We start from the raw sequence: 19,927 nt of genomic DNA, 5'->3' as shown, positions 1-19,927 counted from the left end.
TCAATGATGATGTGGAAAGACAGATGTTTCTCTCCATTAAGCCTCATTGAATTGGAGATCTTTTGGAATTTCTTATTGTTGAATCCATGCTTGGAATATTATAGTGCATTCATTTTCTCTTTAACTATTAACAATTTTTGTGGTTCTTTTAATATTGTATTTATGAATCACATGAATTTGCACTTTGAGTGTGTGTGTGTGTGTGTGTGTATTCTAAAATATAAATTACATGAATTTTTAAAATATATATTCTAAAATAGAAATTATATGTTAGGCTTCTTTAGAGCTACTACTGTGCTATTTCTCCTAATCTACATGCCATAACTAAGGAGGCAAAAGGAGAGAAAAACTGTGGTCATCACTTCTCTTTTTGAAATACAGTATTTTTAAAAACACCATTTGCCTCAGAAAAGTACCAAGTAATACTTATTTAATTCTCCAAACAAAATTCAGTATATTTAAGCAACTCTTTCCACAAATGGATTGTAACATACCTAGCAGGGGGGCAAAAAGAAATCTGCTGGTGTACACTTAGTGTACACCAGAGATTAACATCAGGGATCACATAACTGTATTTAGTAGACTCAACATTGTCTTTACCCTCTTTGATTTTCAAATGTTCCAGTTAAATCCCAACACTGCTTTCTTATTTTAGAAGATCTTAAATAAAATCTTCCCTGAGAAAGTATAAGAAGTAAATAGGATTATCTATTTTTTCGTTTTAATTAATGAAATGCTGATTTATTCATGTTTGCTGTATATTCTTGGTCAGCAAAGTAGGAATTCAAATTATACCTTCGGAAATGTTATATGATGAATACAAACCAAAATCTTAACTCAAAGCCCAGTATCTCTAAGTAAAGCATCAAGTCTGAAAACCTATGAGTCAATAAATTGGTTGTCTCTCACATAACTGATTCTCAATGGTGGGGCAAAGATAAAATAAAACTTGCCATTCAAGACAGGGAAAAATGGAAGACATAGAATCCATTGTGAAGGATTCCCAGGAATGAGCAAATTTGCTTGATTAAATTCTAATTTTGCTTTATGACCCTAGCTTCTGGTCAGATATTTTTGTTGTTGGTGGTGGTTTTCAATGTTTTTATTTTCATATTCTGTGGATCTGCCCTTTGAAAGACTCTTCTTTTCTAACATCCTCCATCGACATATGAGAAGAGTAGTGACCATTTATCTTCCATGGGCAACATTCAGCATTGTCATCCCACTTCCTGCCTGTAGAAGGTGGAGTACATAAGGGTTGTTTCAAAACTTAAAATAGTTACACATTCTTTACGTCCAGGATTTTAGCATCTTTGGTAGAAGAATTCTCTTAAAAATTAATAGCCTTCTTATTTTATTCCAGGCAATTCCATTTGTGGGGTTACCTACTCCCACAATTAGAGACTTGATTCTCAAATCCTCTATATTTCTTTAACATTTTGGGTTATCTGAGTTCATTAGCCTCCAACAGGAAAGCCCGACCCTTCCTCTCCTTCCCTGTGTTCCATTTATATTTGAAAGAACTTACCATCGAGAAGACCTCCTCCAAGACCCAGCGCTGTTATCTTTAATAAGTAGCCTCTATGTCAGCTTGGGGCTGTCTCCATTCGAGCAGGACAGAAGGAGACAGAGTCTGGAGAAACACACGGCAGGCTTTGACATTCCAGTCGGGAAAAGACTCGCATCCCTTCTGTCCACTTTTCTTGGGTAGAAATAAATTACATGGCAATACACAATTTTGAGGGAATCAGGTAAATGAAATCTGATTGTATCCTCAGAATAAAAAAAGAAAGGGGTTCTGTCAAGAGCAAGTTGAGTACTTTACAGATACCAACTAAACATTCTACCAGATATACATGAGAGTGCTGGTTTCCACACCGTATTCTCAGGCCCTGTATTATTGGGAACACTTTCTGTTTGTTTATTCTGCTTTGTCTCTTAATGATATTCAGTTGAAGAAAATGAAATATATATATATATATTTCCACTGTCCTGTTTCTCAACATCAACTGCCAATAAAAAATAAAAAAAGAAAAATAAATATAAATAATGGCTGACACACACAATGAATTATGGGCCCACATACAGAAAGATTCTGAAAACAGATTAAAGTATTTGCAAATCATCTATGGGGCCAAGAAATCTACAAAAATGGAAAACACATCCATGAAGGGACAGCCTCATTTACAGTAAGGAAATCTGGAGGCATGATGGGTTACATTGCTGAATCTTTCTCCACATGGAAGAGCTGAAAACAAATTCAGGCCTGAATGAGAAGACATGCAAACTCCCAGTTTTCTTCAGGAAGCAGGGTAGCGAAATGGTAAGATGGGGAAGAACTATATATAACAATTGGCTTGGCAACCATTAATTGAGACAGCTGGAGAGAAACGATTAAATGCTAAATCACCTCAATGATAACTTGCAGTATACAAGGTTGAACTATGAATCACACTGCTCTCCAGCATATTCTGAAATGGGACTACAGAGCAGAAATATGCTCCTAAACAGATGGAACTACAGATTTGTTTAGAGCCAAGTCTGAAATAAAAACCCTAAATATAAACTTATACTACTCTAACTTATTCACCATGATAGCTCTTTAGCACAACCTAGCAGCAGCTACCTGTGCTTGATAGGACACTCCCTTTAAATGTGAGTGATATTTAAGCATAACCCTCCCCCCCAAAAAAGCCGTAGAACATTGGGAAGATACCATAAGAAAGGTAATTAAGAATCATAATAACAACAGAAGAACTATAACAGCAAGCAAAAAATTTTAAATACACTCATCTGTGTGATTTCAAAGAATTAAAACAAAGAAATGTGGTTTCTTTTAAGGCAAGAATTTAAAGAAAGCATGCAAAAGAGTAAAAAAGATAAGGCAATGAAAAGAATAAAGTAAACCCTAGCCAGTTTGGCTCAGTGGATAGAGTGTCGATCTACTGACTGAAGGGTCCTGTGTTCAATTCTGATCAAGAGCACATAACTGGGTTGTGGGCTCCATCCCCAGTAGGGGGCCTGCAGGAGGCAGCCAATCAATGGTTCCTTCTCATCATTGATTTTTCTATCTCTCCCTCTCCCTTCCTCTCTGAAATCAATAAAAAAATATATTAAAAAAGAATAAAGTGATCTGACAATACAAGCAATAAAACAAGTCTTATTAGAAGCAATAACAACTCCATAGACATAGGGAGAGACAGAGTTAGGGACATGGAGAATAGCTTGAGATAGTTGAAACAAATGAAACGGAAAAACAACAACAATGAAAATCATGATATAAAGGAGAGATTCATCATGTTTGTGTGTTGTGTTTGTGTGTTCATATACTTAATATTTGAAGAAAGCAAACAAAAAATAAATTTAAAGACAGGAGGAGTAGTAAATTTTTTTTTTTACAATGTTAACAAGAATATGTAGATTGAAAAAGACCCCTATGTTAGGGAAAAAAATTAGAGGGATTAACATTAAGAGATATCTTGCTGAATACCCTAGGCTTTCAAGATTAAACAAAAAAAGTTACCTATAAAGTAGAAAATTCAGGCTGGCTCAGATTCCTATAAACCAAAAATATTTCAGTAGATAGACAACAAAATCTTTATGTAATCAAGTTATGCTTTGACTACAAAGGAGTAATGGTGAGTCTTGAATATACTTGCACATGGAATCAACAATAAAGGAAAAAGGAAGTTAGGTTATAAAATAGAAAGTAAATCTCTAGCCTCACCCTCCCCCCCCCCCAAAAAAAAAAAGAAATAATTCAACAAATGAAAATCCAGAGAGGACAAAAGAATTGTTAGAAAGGATAAATTTGCTGATTTCCTCATCTTTTTTATCACGGACTCAATGAATAAAGACTTAACTATAAATAGATTCATAGGAAAAAAATTCAGGTTAATTTAATTTAATGTAAATTAAGTCTTTTTGAAAGAAAAGAATATCAATATAAGTTTTTAAAGAGTATTTTAATTACATGGAGTACCCTTAATTATCTTTCATTTTTCTAAAACTATAAATTTAAAAAATATTTTATCATTTTCTCTATTTTGCATATTTCTGCTTTTTACTTTTAAGCATGTGATTCTTGTGACAGTTACCATTATACTAGTATTGTACATTAAATAATAATGATAATGACATTAAATTTTCAGAAATTTCATCTCATAAAAGTGATTCTCTTACTTGAGAGAAATTTCTAATTTCTATAATTTTATATTACTTTTGATTTCAATTATATTGTTTAGCTACATGTGGTCATTTTAGCAAAATATAAAACATTTTCAACTAATGTTATTACTGTAAGAATGTGTATTTTAATTTTACAATTATATTTTGGATTAATATAAATATATACCCTTGTTCTGAATTAACTAGCACATTTTTTGTTATTTTATTTTTTTCATTGATGCTTTAACAGTGAAAAAAAAATACTCCCTACAAGTGGTAATTGAGGAGTAAAATTTCAGACAAAAAGAAATGACAACTATAGGACTGTTATTAAAATTAATGGTGTCATTGTTAGAACACAGTAAATCTATATCATCAATGTCCTCTAATTATTAATCATTATTAGGGAGTTAAAAGATCATTATCATTACTTTTTCTAAGTTTTATTTGAACATTATCAGCGTTAAAGAAAATCAAGAAAAGGGTAAGGTCTTATATTTCTGAGCTGGGAATCCAGAATGAATTAAATACTTCTGTACAAGTAGTACATCCTCAGAATTTTGTGACACTGGAAGCTGAAGCTAAAATTGAGAGCTATGAGAGCTAGGTAGCTATTAGTGAGAGCTACTTCACTCCCCAACCTGTCCCTGGAGGTTTTACAAATCATCTACAAGTTAGTGTCCCAAAGGACAGCAATTATCTGCTATTTAAATACATAATCTTAAGCTGATATTAAAAGGGTTTCAATGTATTTTTATTCCAAGAATTTTGAGGTTTTTCTCAAATCCAAAACTCCTTGCAGGTACAAATTCTCGAATATGTTGATAGCATCATTTTGATGTCACCATTTATATTCTTTGTGACTCAGCAAATTTGTCTAGCTTTGTCCTTTATGTCATCAGTTAGCACCCTTATGAGGGAGAACAAAGTATCAGAAGCCTAACTAATAAGCCTGTTTCCCCAAAGGTGATTTCAAGTGGTCGCAGCTACCTTTTCAAATACTAATTTTTGTTCTATGCAATGGATTATATAGTTGAAGTCCTTTTTCTATCTCACTGGTAGTAAAAAGTATTTTTTACCTTCTACATTTTATCTGCAATGACATTGAGTGGCTTTTAACTCTAATTTAGAATAGAATATAATACTCTGAGAGGCAGGAAAATACCACATTAAATCATAAAGAAGTAGATTAGATATTTCATTTCTCCATAAGTAAAGATGAATATTTTACTAAGATTAGAGAAGGAGCAAATGCATGACTCGCACAGAAGGTGTGTCTCTCTTTCCTTTTTCTATCATCCATTCACTGTTGTTACTTGAAAATGTTTTCTTGACATGCTAATAGCGACTATGATGGAATTAAAGAGAAATGTAGGTGATGGTTATCCTTATGATAGCAAAAAGACTTTTTCCCCCCTTTGATACAATAGAAAATGTGTAAAACCAAACAAAATGCTTATCACGTGTTGTACAATCTACATAAGACAGATGATGGCATATTTCTCCAACTGATGGCCAACTAAATCACCTCATTTTCATTGCTTTCAGTGTTGACCAACATGCTGCCAGCCTGGCTTTTCTCTTCTGATTTAAGCACATGACTCAGAATGACTTTGGAGGGTTGTGATACTCGCCGATTTATGGGGCATTTGTATGTGGGATTCTCATCACTGTATAGCAACCCTGTCGGTTTTGTGACAGAGCCTGTTTGACTGGTTTTGGATTTATGATGGAAATAATTCAGAACAGAGTAATAATTTTCCCTTGGCAATTACACTACCATTTGGTACTTTGTCCCTAAGGGAAAAATGAATGTGCTGGGATCTATCCATGAGTTTAGTAGCTCAGTGTAAGGAACAAATCAAGGTCAGAATACAAATGCGGAGCCTGTGGTTGCTGAATTCTACTTCTGGTTCTTCAGCCTTCAGAAACCCCGCATTTGTGTGGCTCTTTACAGTGTATCAACTACTATCTGTTTCTTGTATTTTAACGCCCACAGTTGACCCTGGCAGGTGAATACCATTTCTTCCATTTTATAAAGAAAGAAACAGATACAGGAAATGTTGTTATGCAGCAAATATTTTAAAGCATATGCAATATAAAGGCTTTATGAGGCATACTGGGAATACACAGAGAAATAAACAGTCCCAGTTTTGGTTTTTAAACTATTTATTATGAAAAATTTCAAATACATAAAAAAATTGGCAGAACTGAGTAATGAAGCCCCTGTATCCATTGCTAGGCGTCAACCATTATTAACTCGTGGTCAGTCTTGTTTCATTCATGTCCCTATCCAATCAGATCATTTCATAAAAATAATTTTCACTGTCTCTAAAATTGATGACAGTATTAAACATGATGACCTAGAATTAACATTTCTTCGATCATATCCAAATATCCAGGAAGTGTTCAATTTCCACTTACTCCTAAATGCATATGTTTAAGACAGTTTTTTGATTGGGGATCCGAATGACATTATGGCTCTGTGACTGGTTGATATGTATTTTCAATCTCTTCTAATCTATTGATTTTCTCCTTCACCTTTAAAATTTTTTCTTTCCAAATGATTTGGTGAAGAATGAGGTTGTTTGTCCTACGTGATTTCCCACAGTCTGGATTTTGCTGGCTACATCCCCACTCCACACTTTTCTATGTTTCTCTGCTCTCTCTGTCACCTGCAAATTGGTAATCATAGCTAGAGGCTTGAGCCATTACAAGTTTAAATTTTTAGCAAGTTTACTCTATAGGAACACATAACATAAGCAGTTGTCTTTCTTTGTATATTTGCAGCTATTGCTGTTCAATGCCTAAATCTAGTCATTCACAAAATGGTGATTCCTTTCTTCCTTTTCTGTTTGTAAGAGGACTAGTTGTTTAAAGAGAAACTTGTTCTCATTTACTATTTGATGACCCAGGGATACAGTTTCTTAAGGAAAGGCAAGATAAATACTTGATTGTTTCCTTGTATTTTTCAGTTTCAAAAATAATGAACCAGTTCTCCTGCATGTTTCATAGCAGCCAATTATTTTATTTTATTCTGTTTTTTTATTTAAGTATCATTTTGACTTATGGACTTAATTACATTGGACAAGTTTAAATTCATTGCAGTGGTTATTCTTATTGATGCTCAAAATACTCTCACTGGCCAGGAGCTTCTTCAAGTTGGCCGCGGAGCCCAGAATAAATGGGATGCTGTCCCTGTGATTTTGTTAGATTCCCTTTATCACTTCTGGCAGCTCTTCTGAAACGTTTCCTGAGTCTTCATTCTCTTTTGCATGGCTAGATTACACTCTCAAATGTGTTTGTTTGTTTTTCAAAATTGCATCCACTTTTTGGACTCTATCTTCCTGCGTTATCACTAACTTTTGTATTAGCCTAAACTTTAGATGTTAGGTGTACATTTACAAAATTACATGGGAAATGATAATGGCAACATATATGCAGCAATGCTGCTGTGGATAAACTAGGCGTGGGATTGACTTGGTTATGGGATTTCTTGTTGAGATTTTTTAATTGAGGTAGACTGTCCACAAGGCAATTTGCCGCATGCTCCCTATGCCATTATTTGAGCGCTTCATCCGTTCCTTCTCAGTCTGAGTATAGGACCCCCAAACCACTCTCTATAACCTTCATTCTTCCCTTTCCTATAAGACCTTGAGATAGAGACTATCTTCTGTTCGAAGCACTTCCTCTTATTTAAATTAAAGATCATAATTTAATATGCTTACCTCTCACTTTCTTTTTTTAGATCACATTATAGTACTCTATCTACTGTTCTTTCCTGTGTTAACAGTATTTCTAAAAGCAACGTATTGCTGTAATGCATGTTCTCCATGCTAAGTATATGGTTGCTAACTGGAATCAGTATCTCCAGGTGAGAGTCTGGGCTGAGGCTGTTCCTTGACTTATGGAAATTAGACCAGGTACTGAAGGAACCCAAGGGGTGGGGGTGGTTTTGGCATAAGTGGCCCCAAATGACCCAAATCTAGAAGCTGTATCAACAATGAGTACACCAAACCCCCGTTTCAAAGTCACAGCCAAGGACCAAAACTCGCTCTCCCTCCCCATCTATTCTATTATACTGTTTCCCTCATAAAGCCTCTATAGAGCACTCCACTTGATATCCCCTTTCTCTCTTCATTTTTTTTTCCTTTTACTGGAAGGTGGTAGAGGGAATGCAAAATTGCTTGCCAGGCTCTTTTGGAAGTGATCAGGTTATCACGGGCTTGGTGCAGGAGGACTGGCTTGGGTTTCCAGCACCACCCTTATTTGCTGTATGGCCCTGGCGAGGTCAGTAGACTTTGTGAGCCTCAGGTTTGATCTGTAAAACGAGGATAGTAATATTGCTAACTTGAGAAGATTGTCATAAGGATTTAAGAACATAATTGCCTGTATAGAACTTGGCACAGGGCAGGCTCGCAGGGAGTGCTAAACCAGTGTTGGCCACCACAGTGACTACCTGTTCTCCTTGTCTGAGACCCCGTGCTGATTGACAAAGCCTGAAGACATGATCTCAGATTTGCCAAGAACCACCATATGTTATAACCTTTAGCATGATATTCTAATTTGGGTATTCCATCCAAAGAAAATCATTCAGAATATGTAAACGCTGTGCACAGAGATGTTCATAGCTCTGCTACTTAGCATGTGAAAAGTGTATACACCCCAAATCAAAATGCTCAACAATAGTGAACTGCATTTCTCTTCCCAACAAGATGTTGTCATAACTCATCCAAAGGTAATTATGAGGAATTCCTAATAATATGAAAAATTATTATAAGTTAAATATAAAACCTCATGTACAGTATAACAAAATCTATATAAAATGCAAAACTTTGGCATAATTATTAGACAAAAGGAGATATAGCCAGTTATTTTTAAGTGGTTTCATTGAGTGATGTTTTTTTCTTTTCTAGTTTCCTATTATTCACACATTTTTCTAAAAAGCAGCCAGATAGGATGTTAGAAGCTGCATTGATTTATAGATCTTTAGATTAATGATTTGACATCCTGATGTCAGTGAACTCAAACTCTGCAAAATACTGCTGGAATTTCTAATTCTTTTACTCCCTTGTAGTTCTGTAGAGCACTGGAAAATGTCATGGCCCAGTATGCAGAATTCCATAACAATTTTAAGTATTGTATTTTCCATGAAAATCATAAGCTATGTGTATAATTTTCCTGGTGACCTTTCAGACTATTGTCTGCATATCAATTCTGGAATAACTCTGCTAATTTACCTTAAGTGGAATATACAGCTTCTTATATATAAAGTATATAAAAATATGTTCATTGCTTAAGCTCTTTCTCAGTGACCTCCCCATATAATCTGACACTATTTGTTAGCAGTTGAGCAATAATGAATAATCCGTGGGTAAGCTTTTAAAATATTTAAATAAAAATATATATATATATTTCAGAGAAGAAGGGAGGAGAGAGAGATAGAAACAATAGTGATGAGAGAGAATCATTGCTTGGCTGCGATCGAGCCCACAACCCTGGCATGTGCCCTGACTGGGAATTGAATCGTGGCCTCTTAGTTCATAGGTCAATGCTCAACCACTGAGCCACACTCATCAGGCTGGAATATTTTTGGATACTTGCATAACAATTTTTAAAAAAAACAAATCTTATTTATCGCCTCTTAAAAATAATTATGTCTTTTATTCATGTCATCCATTTCATTCACTAGGTATATATTTTCCTCATAAGTCTAGTGCATATAGTGAGAGAGGGTCACCTACGAAATCATATTTCAATTTATTTTCATCTTGGAAGACCATGTCGCGTATTTGAGTTTGCTCTCTACTGAAGCCAGAGTCACCCTTTTAGAGGATAGATCACATCATCATTTTTTAACTTAAAAACCTGCAGTGGCTTTCTATCACCCATAGAAAAACAATCTGAAGCCCTTGTTATTTAAGGCCTTTCATGATCTAGCACCACCAACCTCTTCTCCCCTCGCTCACTTCGCTCCAACCACAAAGGCTTCTTTTTATTATTCTTTCAACATCTCAAATTTGTTCCTGTCTCAGGACCATAAACTCCCTTTTTCCTCAGTTAGTCAGAATTCCCCTCCTACCAGATTCACTCAACCTGTCATCTTATTCCGTGCAGGTATCTGCACGAAGGCCTTCCCTAAGCACCTTTTTCTCAATCATTTTCCTACAATTCTCCCTTCCCTAATATTGCTCACTTTCCCTTCCTAGCACCTGGGATTACATTATGTATTTACTTGTGTATTAGATTTAATGTGATGAATGTTATGATAGTGATATGTTAACAGATGTTAAAGGAAGGGAGAAAGAAAGCATTTAACCCAAGTTCATTGTGATATTTGGGGGGCAGCCTTATGTGATGGAACCAGGGGGAGATTTCTGTCAGTTGTGGCTTTCAATTTCAGTTCTGTCACTTATTAGCCAAGTTAACTTGGCAAAGTGCTCAACTTCTCTAAACTTTAGCTTCTTTATCTAAAAAAAAAAAAAGACACAATAATACTGACCTTGAAATTACTAAACTGTAACAAACAATATCTATATATATAAAAGCCTAAGCAACTGAACAACCATTCAACCGTTCGACCATTTGACTGGTAACTATGACACGCACTGACCACCAGGGGGCAGATGCTCAATGCACAGTCATGAAAACATGGAACAGATGATGAATCTGAGAGGGAAGGGGGTGGGGGGAGGGCAGGAAGAGATTAACCAAAGATCTTATATGCATACTAGAGGCCCAGTACACAAATTCGTCGGCCTGGCCTGCAGGGATCAGGCCAAAACCAGCAGTCCAACATCCCCTGAAGGGTCCCGGATTTCAAGAGGGTGCAGGCCAGGCCAAGGGACCCCACTGGTGCACGAATCCATGCACCAGGTCTTTCTATAACACCATAGCATATTGTGTATGGTAAATCCTCATCTAAAATAGTTTATAATAATGAAGTTGATAGTTTTCTAAAAAAAATAATTAGTTCACTTTGGCTATAAAGCTAATGACTTTTCCTTTTTGGGCAAATAGCTAATAACTATTAACTCCTCCAATTAGTAGCCAAAGATTGATTCTGATTCTTAACATTATTGCTTGCCCCAAGGATTCTCTGTGTTTCAATGGGGGCTGATTTCCTGAGAAAATGTGCTTGGAAACAAAGAAGCAAGTGGAGAGGAAAGGTGGTTATGGTGGTGATAGTAGGACTATAAAAGAACAAAAGTTATTTCTGAATGTTTTATTAATAATTATTAAATGTTTACTGAAAAGGGGACCTTAGAGGTCATGTAATTCACCCCTGTCAATTTACTGACTAGAGAAAAGAGATTTTCAAGTCCTCCATCAATTTATTTAAATGCATGGTATAAAAAAACACTAGTGCTCCTGGGAGAGTAGAAGAGTGCTTTGTTAATTGGGCAAAAGAACAGAAATGTTTATGTAATGCCTCTGTTTCCTCATTGGCCAGAAAGCTATTTTGTTTTGGTATAGCCTAGCTTATTCAAAACTATCAGCTAGATAGCAATGGCCTTCTCATCTTTTATCCTGCATATCATTAATGAACAATATGTGCAAAAATACTATAAATATCACTCTCACTGAATTTTTACATTCTGCTGGTGTCTTTTAACCTTAGAAAATTGTGGTTATGTTTAAGTTTTGGTATACTTTTAAAGTGCTCCTGTTTTCAAGAACTATTACATTATTGCCATAATTTAATTTAGTTCAAGAAATATTTATTGATTACTAGATTCTGTATTAGGCTATGTGGATGAAAAGATGGGTAAAGCATGCTTTATTTCCTTAAAGTCCAGGGAGTGAGAAAGATTATATTGTGGTAAATTATAATTATTATAATAATCATTATTATGAGTACAGGTGTTTTTAAGATGTTATGTGAGCCCAGAAAATAGATGCCTAAGTCAGTATGGGGAGAAGGCTTCCTGGGAGAGAAGGAGACGGAGGAGAAAGGCTATGAGAACTGTATATGTGTAACTCTTCATGATTCTAGTTTTATGGGGCTACAAATAAGTAACTTCCTTTTCATCCCTGCAGACATCAGTTCACAAATGCTTGAATCACATCTTTGTTTTCTCTAGGAATTGGCAAATGGACCATTGGTTGACAAAGATATGTCCCCTATGTATTTCCCTTTTTACTCTCTGGAACTCAAAGGACTAGTGGAGTTTCCAATCTCCACCATAGTATCTTTCCACAAAGACCACACAAAAGTCCTTTAACAATGAATAACAAAAAATAATAATACAATAAGCACACTTTTTAATTAAGCATGCCAGCAATTGCTTTAAAAATCTCTGCCCTAAGCAACAGTTATAGTGTCTTCTGCATATATTGGGAAATACGTAATAGGCTATTTATTGGTTTTAAATGAATACTCGATTAATGATGACTAGAGTATGATGCTTGGAAGAGTCTGAGGATTGTGCTTTCTATTTTTTCCCAAGTTTCAAGCACTCAGAAACCAATTGCTTTTAAAGAAAACAGTCAAGTAGGTTGCTGTTTTACAAGCTACCCATCTGAGTAGATTCAAGAGTTAACATTAACAGGAATTCAGAAGGTTTTAAAAAGTAGTTTTTATCTTAGGTGAAAACAAACCAGTTAATATCAGTGCACTGAAACATCAGTTAATATAGTCTGGGTTTAATTTCCTTCTTATAAAAAGTAATCTCTTGTATGCCTAGAGATCTTTCATTGCAAGCTCCTATAAATTGGAGAAGGAGGAAGGGAGGGTATGTGTGTGTTTGGGGGAGTGTTGGGGGTGGAAAGAGGAACTCTATAACTGCATATGGACATTCTTTTATTTAAATATCCTCATAACTCTCTTACCCTTTGTCTTTTCTTTGATTTCTAAATTATTTTTTATGCCAACAGGAAAATATATAGATGTTATATATAACTTTTTCCTAAAATATTAATAAAACACATTTGGTTATACATGGTATATTCTTTAAATTTGCTACATTTCAGTGTGAGGACCCTAAGTGTATTTCCTACTGAGCTGATTACTTAGAGCTAATGTAGTGTTCCATTCACTGGATTCCACACACTTCCCCTATATTGATTGCATTATCAGTAGTAGTAATCGCAGATATCATTACTAGCCAATTACACAAATGCATATATAAACTAGTAACTTATTCACCAAGATTACCTAAGTCTTAATTTTGTAATGAAACCAGTCATCCTCTTGTCCAATTTAGTGGAGCTACATATTTTGATCTAGTAAGCTAAATGCAAATATATTGAATAATTGTAGTAGGTAATTACCTATATATGTTTGTAACAGCACAAAATGAGGGCAATTTGAGTGTAATTTGTTTCTTATTCTATCTAAAGACTGCGTTAGAGAAGGTCAACTGCTGTAAAAAATAGACCCAAACTTCTATTCGGATCAAACACAATAGAAATGTATTTCCTGGTCACCTAATGGAGTTTGGTGTGAGAACTGGTACTTGGGCCTGCAGTTATCGTAGGTGGGTTTGTGACATATTCAATGTAAGACTTTCAAGCCTATCTGGAAGATTCATTTCATGGAAAAATAACATGGGGGAGCTAATGAGAGATGCCTATGAGTTAATCCTGGCAGCGAATAACCTTCATATTCTATTGGCTAAAGTCACATGACCACACTTAACCTAGGAAATGGGGATTATGCTCTATCCTAGGAAGTAAAGGAGAGCACGGATTTTGGTGAGCAGGTAGCAGTTTTTGCCATAAGGAATCAAAACAGAACTTGATCCCTATCTCTATCTAATGAATACTTTACATGCCTTGCCATTATTTAGAATTCCTATCAAGCTTTCTTTACTTTTTTTTATACCATGTCAGTGTCTTATAAAAACTAAATCCACACCCTCTTAGACTTATACATATTAAACAATTAAAGAATGGGAAATATAAAAATTACAAAGTATTTTTTCAATATTTTAAACAAATAAATTATGCCCATGTTACTGTAATTATTTCTCAGCAGGTTTAATTTTTAGGTAAGTAGATTTGAATAAAAGGTTTTTGGAGCTTAAACAAAATGCCTCTCAGTTCAACCCTCTATTTTGTAGATAAGGAAGGTGAAGCTTGAAGAGATGAATTTATTTGCCTAGTTGTGCAGGTAGTGTTAGTTGTTTCAGGCTCTTTCTCAAGGAAAGTTTCTTTCTGTAACATTTGTTGTTATGGTTTCTATTTGTAGACATATTGCTCACAAATTATACGTCATTGAATAATGTCCAACCACTTATAGAAATGAAGTAAAACACAATAAATTGTAACTGATATAACCTAGTATGTTTAAATTCTGAGAAAAATAGACGCAGGCAACATTCCAGATTTTTTAAGTTTATTTGAAGATGCATAATAATTAGTTACTTAACTAAATTTTCTTTTTAAATAAAGTAATTTTCTGACTTATTTTATTTTATTTTAAAATAAATTTTATTGATTTTTTACAGAGAGGAAGGGAGAGGGATAGAGAGTTAGAAACATTGATGAGAGAGAAACATCCATCAGCTGCCTCCTGCACACCCCCTACTGGGGATGTGCCTGCAACCAAGGTACATGCCCTTGACTGGAATCAAACCTGGGACCTTTCAGTCCACAGGCCGACGCTCTATCCACTGAGCAAAACTGGCCTGGGCTTTCTGACTTATTTAAAAAAAGAATAATGCCTTTTAGATAAATCTTAAATTCTAAAATTGTATTATCCATGGCATGTGGATTATAAAATTTTAGAGGAGGCAAATTTCTGATTGCTATGCTATTTAATATTTAAAATTAAAAGTTAAGGGGAAAACAAACTACAAAATCTGAAATATTACAACCTATGTTTTTTAAGGAAAAAAAAGCAAATAATTATTTTTATTAAACAATTGTATTTTTTTTCCAGTGGACGAGAACCCCTTAAAAATAAAATTTAACTGTATTATTGAGATGCTACACTAGCAAAAAAGATAAAGTTTCTTATTTAACTATTGTCATAGCCTAATTTCATTGAAGATGTATATAATGGAAACTGTGTAAGAAAAGTGGCACAAGTCTAGATGTACTTCAAATCATACAAACTTGAGAAAATTTTGAAATGATGTGGGATTTTGGAGTTATTTTCACCATTCTTATTGACATCAGACATTAACTGGGGTTGATATTATACCATGAGTGAACCCAAATCATGAGTGACACACTTTTTTTTTTAACTCAAAGAAAACTGAAGCACAATATTTAGAATTGGTTTTTATTAGAAACATTCTAAACAGTGCTTCATGTTAATATTCATCTATAGAGTAATTTTTGCTTTTCATATTGAGTAAGGATTACATAATCTGGCAAATTTATCTTAAGTGAAGATGGGAAAAGGCTTTGCTCCTTCCCTGTCCACCTTCTACCAAACACACATAAAAAGGTCCATCGAATCTTGTGATGCTACAAAAGAGCAATAGTGTGAAAGGTAGGTAAAGGCCATACTTGGTATTGGTTACTTTCATATTTACCTGTTGCCTGTGATAAACGTCTGCATTCAGTTGATTATTAATGTAAAAAAAAAAAACACAGCAAAATTTACAGTGTCACTATATGTATGCATCAGGGACATCAAGGATAAGGCCATCTTTTAATGCACTGTGGATTGTCATTTATATTGCTTTGATTTGCAAGGATTTTATATGTAATCTACTAGGGAGTAGAGATATATGCTGCTTTTGGCTCCTTTTTGGATAAACTCTCTTTAAAAACAGGCAACAAGTGTTCAGATAATTTTAAAAAGCTTCATATTTTCCAAAGTATCTAACATTGGTTCATAAGATGACATGATATTTATTTTGAAAGAAAAACAATAAATGATGAGTCTATTTTCTTAATAGTTTTGTAATTTGGAGTCTATTAAAATCTAACTCTGATTTTCATAGGTGCTGTGGAAAGCATTTTTTAAAAAATAACTGGCAGGTTTGGAAAATGCTTATATGGTAAAGTAGCACAGATATAGTTGCCACTTTAATTTTGATGATCATTTTGAAAGTAATCTGTATTAAATATTACACGGAGATACATGAAAAGTAAAGAGAATGCCAGGGGAACTGAAATTTTATTTCAGCAATCAATTATTTTCAAGACTTGTGACCTCTGAAGAGTTTCTCTAAATTTTATTCAAATTTCATAATTCTTTCTAAAACCATGCATTTTGGTATTTACATGTTCACGTAAATCTTTAACTGTCCTACTCTGTACATATTTAGGGGCATTGACTTCCTAAGTAGAACTATATTTAAAAAGTGAGTCATTTTGTTTTAAAACACTGAGTATGGCTTCTTTATACCATGATGAATCTTGTATTCTGCCTTTTATTTGCATAAGTAAAATCTTCATTTTTGCATCATCATGTACCTTTTTTGCATATAATTAACATTGACTTTTTTTTACTATGCAGAGCTGGCTATTTGCCTCAGAATATTCCCCTGGAGATTATCAGATACCTGTCTGAGGAGAAGGATTTTCTTCCTTGGCACGCTGCCAGCCGAGCTCTTTATCCTCTAGATAAATTACTGGACCGCATGGAGAAATACAACGTCTTCAATGTAAAAAGATATATTTTCTCCTTTCTATTTTCAGATGATAAAGTTTTTTTCTCATTATCTACTCTAGTCAACTGACCCTGAGTTGTTTTGATTCCTTCTAATTCATGTTATAATTTTTACCCTGATTTTCTGTGCAACAGTGATGACAATTACTTGAAGAAGTTTAATACAAGCTACTTTTTGTTCTGCCCTAAAAGTGTCAATTAAGCTTAAATGCCTCAGAATTTGAGAACAAATATACATGGCAAATTCTTAAAGTTCAAACTTACTTTCCAAGAGTTAAAGGGTTCTATGTTCACAAAGGACTTAACCTGGGTAGAGGATTGCGAAGGTCTTAACAGAATATAGACAGATTCAGCAGAGGCTCTCAGTCATTATTTTTATCCGAGAGGGCATAGTGAATTCAATTCACTTCCTTAATTAACAAGGATAAGATCAACATTGAGGCAAAAACCCATTCATAATTGGGTCCAAGGGGACACAAGAAAGCAAACAACAGATAATCCAAATAGACATGACAAACATTTCAAAATGTTACCTGACCAGATTTCCTAAGCTGCAAGCTGGTAAACCAAAATTGCACTGCTGACACCATCTAATCTAATATAATAATCATTTTGAATAAGATTAAGATTAAGTAGTGCTAATGAGCTTTTGATTCCTAAATGTCTTATCACCAGTGAGACTTTTGCAGATGAGAATATACCTCTGTGCTTTTTATCACCTTTGAGCACTATTTATTTGCATTTAGTTATTTTAAGAGTCTTCCTTATGTTTTATAATAAAATTATTCTATTTCTTATTCTATTTCTGTTAATTAACCTACCCATTGGGAATTACCATGACCAGAGCTATAAAAATCTATGTATTAGAACCATCTAAATTTGTCTGATGTCTATCAGAATTGTTTCTTTTTATCTTATCCTAAACCTACACGAAAACACCTCTGTTTTAAATTATTTTTAAACTAGAGGCCTGGTGCATAAAATTCGTGCACTTGAGGGGCGTCCCTCAACCTGGCCTGCACCCTCTCACAGCCCGGGAGCCCTCAGGGGATGTTCCACTGATGGCTTAGGTCCACTAAGCCATCAGTCGGACATCCTTAGCATTGCCACAGAGGTGAGAGAGGCTTCTGCCACCGCCACTGTGCTCCCCAGCCTTGAGCCCTGCTTCTGACTGAGTGGTGATCCCCCTGTGGGAGCGCACTGACCACCAGGGAGAAACTCCTGCTTTGAGCATCTGCCCCCTGGTGGTCAGTGCATGTCATAGCGACCGGTCATTCCAGTGTTCGGTCCATTTGCATATTAGCCTTTTATTATATAGGATGGGAATAATTCTGGCTTCACTGTTAGTTTTGTCCAAACCCTTAAAACAGTAATACAAAGATATGTGTCATTACAGTTATGGCATAATTTTTATGTGCTGGAGGAAGACTTATTAAACTTCCCTTTTCTCAACACAGAAACACTGCAATATTAAACTTTTATAAAAGTAAAATACATTTTTATATATATTTGTACTTTTATATATCACATCAGACACCTCAATTTCAGTAAAAGTTAAGAACTGCTTTAACTGTAATTTTAGTGCTTTCATTCTTTTGATGAAACTCAGGACTACATTAAAGTGAGGAGAGAATGCCTTACATTGCTATTGATATTTAAATATATTATGAACTGAATGAGTTATTGACTTTGAAATACCGTGTCATTTTACTGAAGATTGTTCTGTGCATGTCAGATTCAACAATGGTAAGCTATTGGCTGGGTCTACATATAAGCTTACATTAAATATGCTCTATTAATATAAAATGCATAAATATTAGGTACTCATTTTAATAAACTATATCCACATACATTTGTATATAAGTATGCGTAAGTATCCTTATTCCTATTTCTTTGTTTTGCTACAAAATTTGACATAAGATAATAGTACAAATAATTCAATAAGAAGTAAATAGCAGACTTCTACCATAGCAATTGTATTTTATTCTTATTATCTATATTTGAAATACTAAGTTGAATAAAATTATAATATATTATTACCATGCCTGAATTTTACATATATTTCAAAATATTTAGAAAATATTTTAATTTCAGTATATAATTTTAGTTGTCATCATGGAGAGGTTTGAAACTGACATTATCTTTATTTCCCCTATCCCTGTTTAGGAATATATTTTAAAGCAAGTTGCAGCAACATACATCAAGCTTGGATGGCCAAAAAACAGTTTTAATGGATCTCTTGTTCAAGCATCCTACCAACATGAGTACTGTTTTATTTTATTACTTGCTTCTTTTCCCCTGACTGAACTGTACAATAACATACTACTAGTATCATTGTCATTTTAGCAGCATGAAAATATCTTTCTTTCATTTTGCATCTTTTATTTCCCTTTCCTGGGAAGACTGCTGGTGGGGAATATACTTTCCACCCCCTGGTACTGAGATCAAAGTCATTTCCTTGCCATGTTTTAATTTAAGATCTGCTTTTTTTTTTTTTTTTTTTTTTGGTGAGGTTGAGTTCTGAATCCATACCCCTTAGTGTAGAACCATTTCCAGAGCAGATTTTTAATATGATTAACTTCTACTCTGCCTGTCTCGCTCAGGAAATCAGGATTTCTGTATCTGAAAACTATTTTTCTGCTAATTATTCACTTATCTACTGTAGTGTAATGTAACGAGTTACCCTTTCTCCCCAGATATTAACACTGCTTTAATTTTTTTTTCCTTTGATGATACATAAGAGAACTCCGTCGGGAAGTTATAATGCTGGCCTGCAGCTTTGGCAATAAGCACTGTCACCAACAGGCATCAACACTTATTTCAGATTGGATTTCCAGCAACAGAAACAGGTAAATGGAACCAAATCCTGAAATTTTGTTAGGATATAAAAATGCTTTCAGATTCTCAGTAAATATTTATCACCTGGAGAAAATCAGGACAAGAAAAGAATACACTGCAAAACTTGGGTTCAGGTCCACAGCTTACAAGGCAAGAGCATGAAACTCACAATGCACTTACCTTTGCAAGGTTTTATTGAGTTTTGAAATAAATCTAGAAAATCAGGCCCTTATTCATCCTATATAGGTGTCAATTTATCTTGAATTTTGATAGCGTAGCTATCTCATGAGAACAAAATAATTAAATGTAGGCCAAACTCTAAGGTTGTTTATAAAGGTTGTGGTATTTATT

General features: G+C 34.5%; 1 protein-coding gene across 1 annotated transcript in view; it reads left to right on the top strand.

The window, feature by feature from the left end:
• Positions 1-19,927, top strand: part of TRHDE (thyrotropin releasing hormone degrading enzyme) — a 366,112-nt gene that overhangs the window by 305,634 nt on the left and 40,551 nt on the right. Inside the window, exons 13-15 of the mRNA XM_008155542.3 lie at positions 16,586-16,733; positions 18,905-19,002; positions 19,480-19,587. Of these exons, the coding sequence (XP_008153764.3) occupies positions 16,586-16,733; positions 18,905-19,002; positions 19,480-19,587 (354 nt within the window). The remainder of the gene's footprint in view (positions 1-16,585; positions 16,734-18,904; positions 19,003-19,479; positions 19,588-19,927) is intronic.

The sequence above is a fragment of the Eptesicus fuscus genome, chromosome 7 (genome assembly GCF_027574615.1).
Source record: "Eptesicus fuscus isolate TK198812 chromosome 7, DD_ASM_mEF_20220401, whole genome shotgun sequence".
Lineage (NCBI taxonomy): Eukaryota > Metazoa > Chordata > Mammalia > Chiroptera > Vespertilionidae > Eptesicus > Eptesicus fuscus.
Note: the sequence above shows the minus strand (reverse complement) of the source record. Positions and strands in the feature narration are given on the sequence as shown.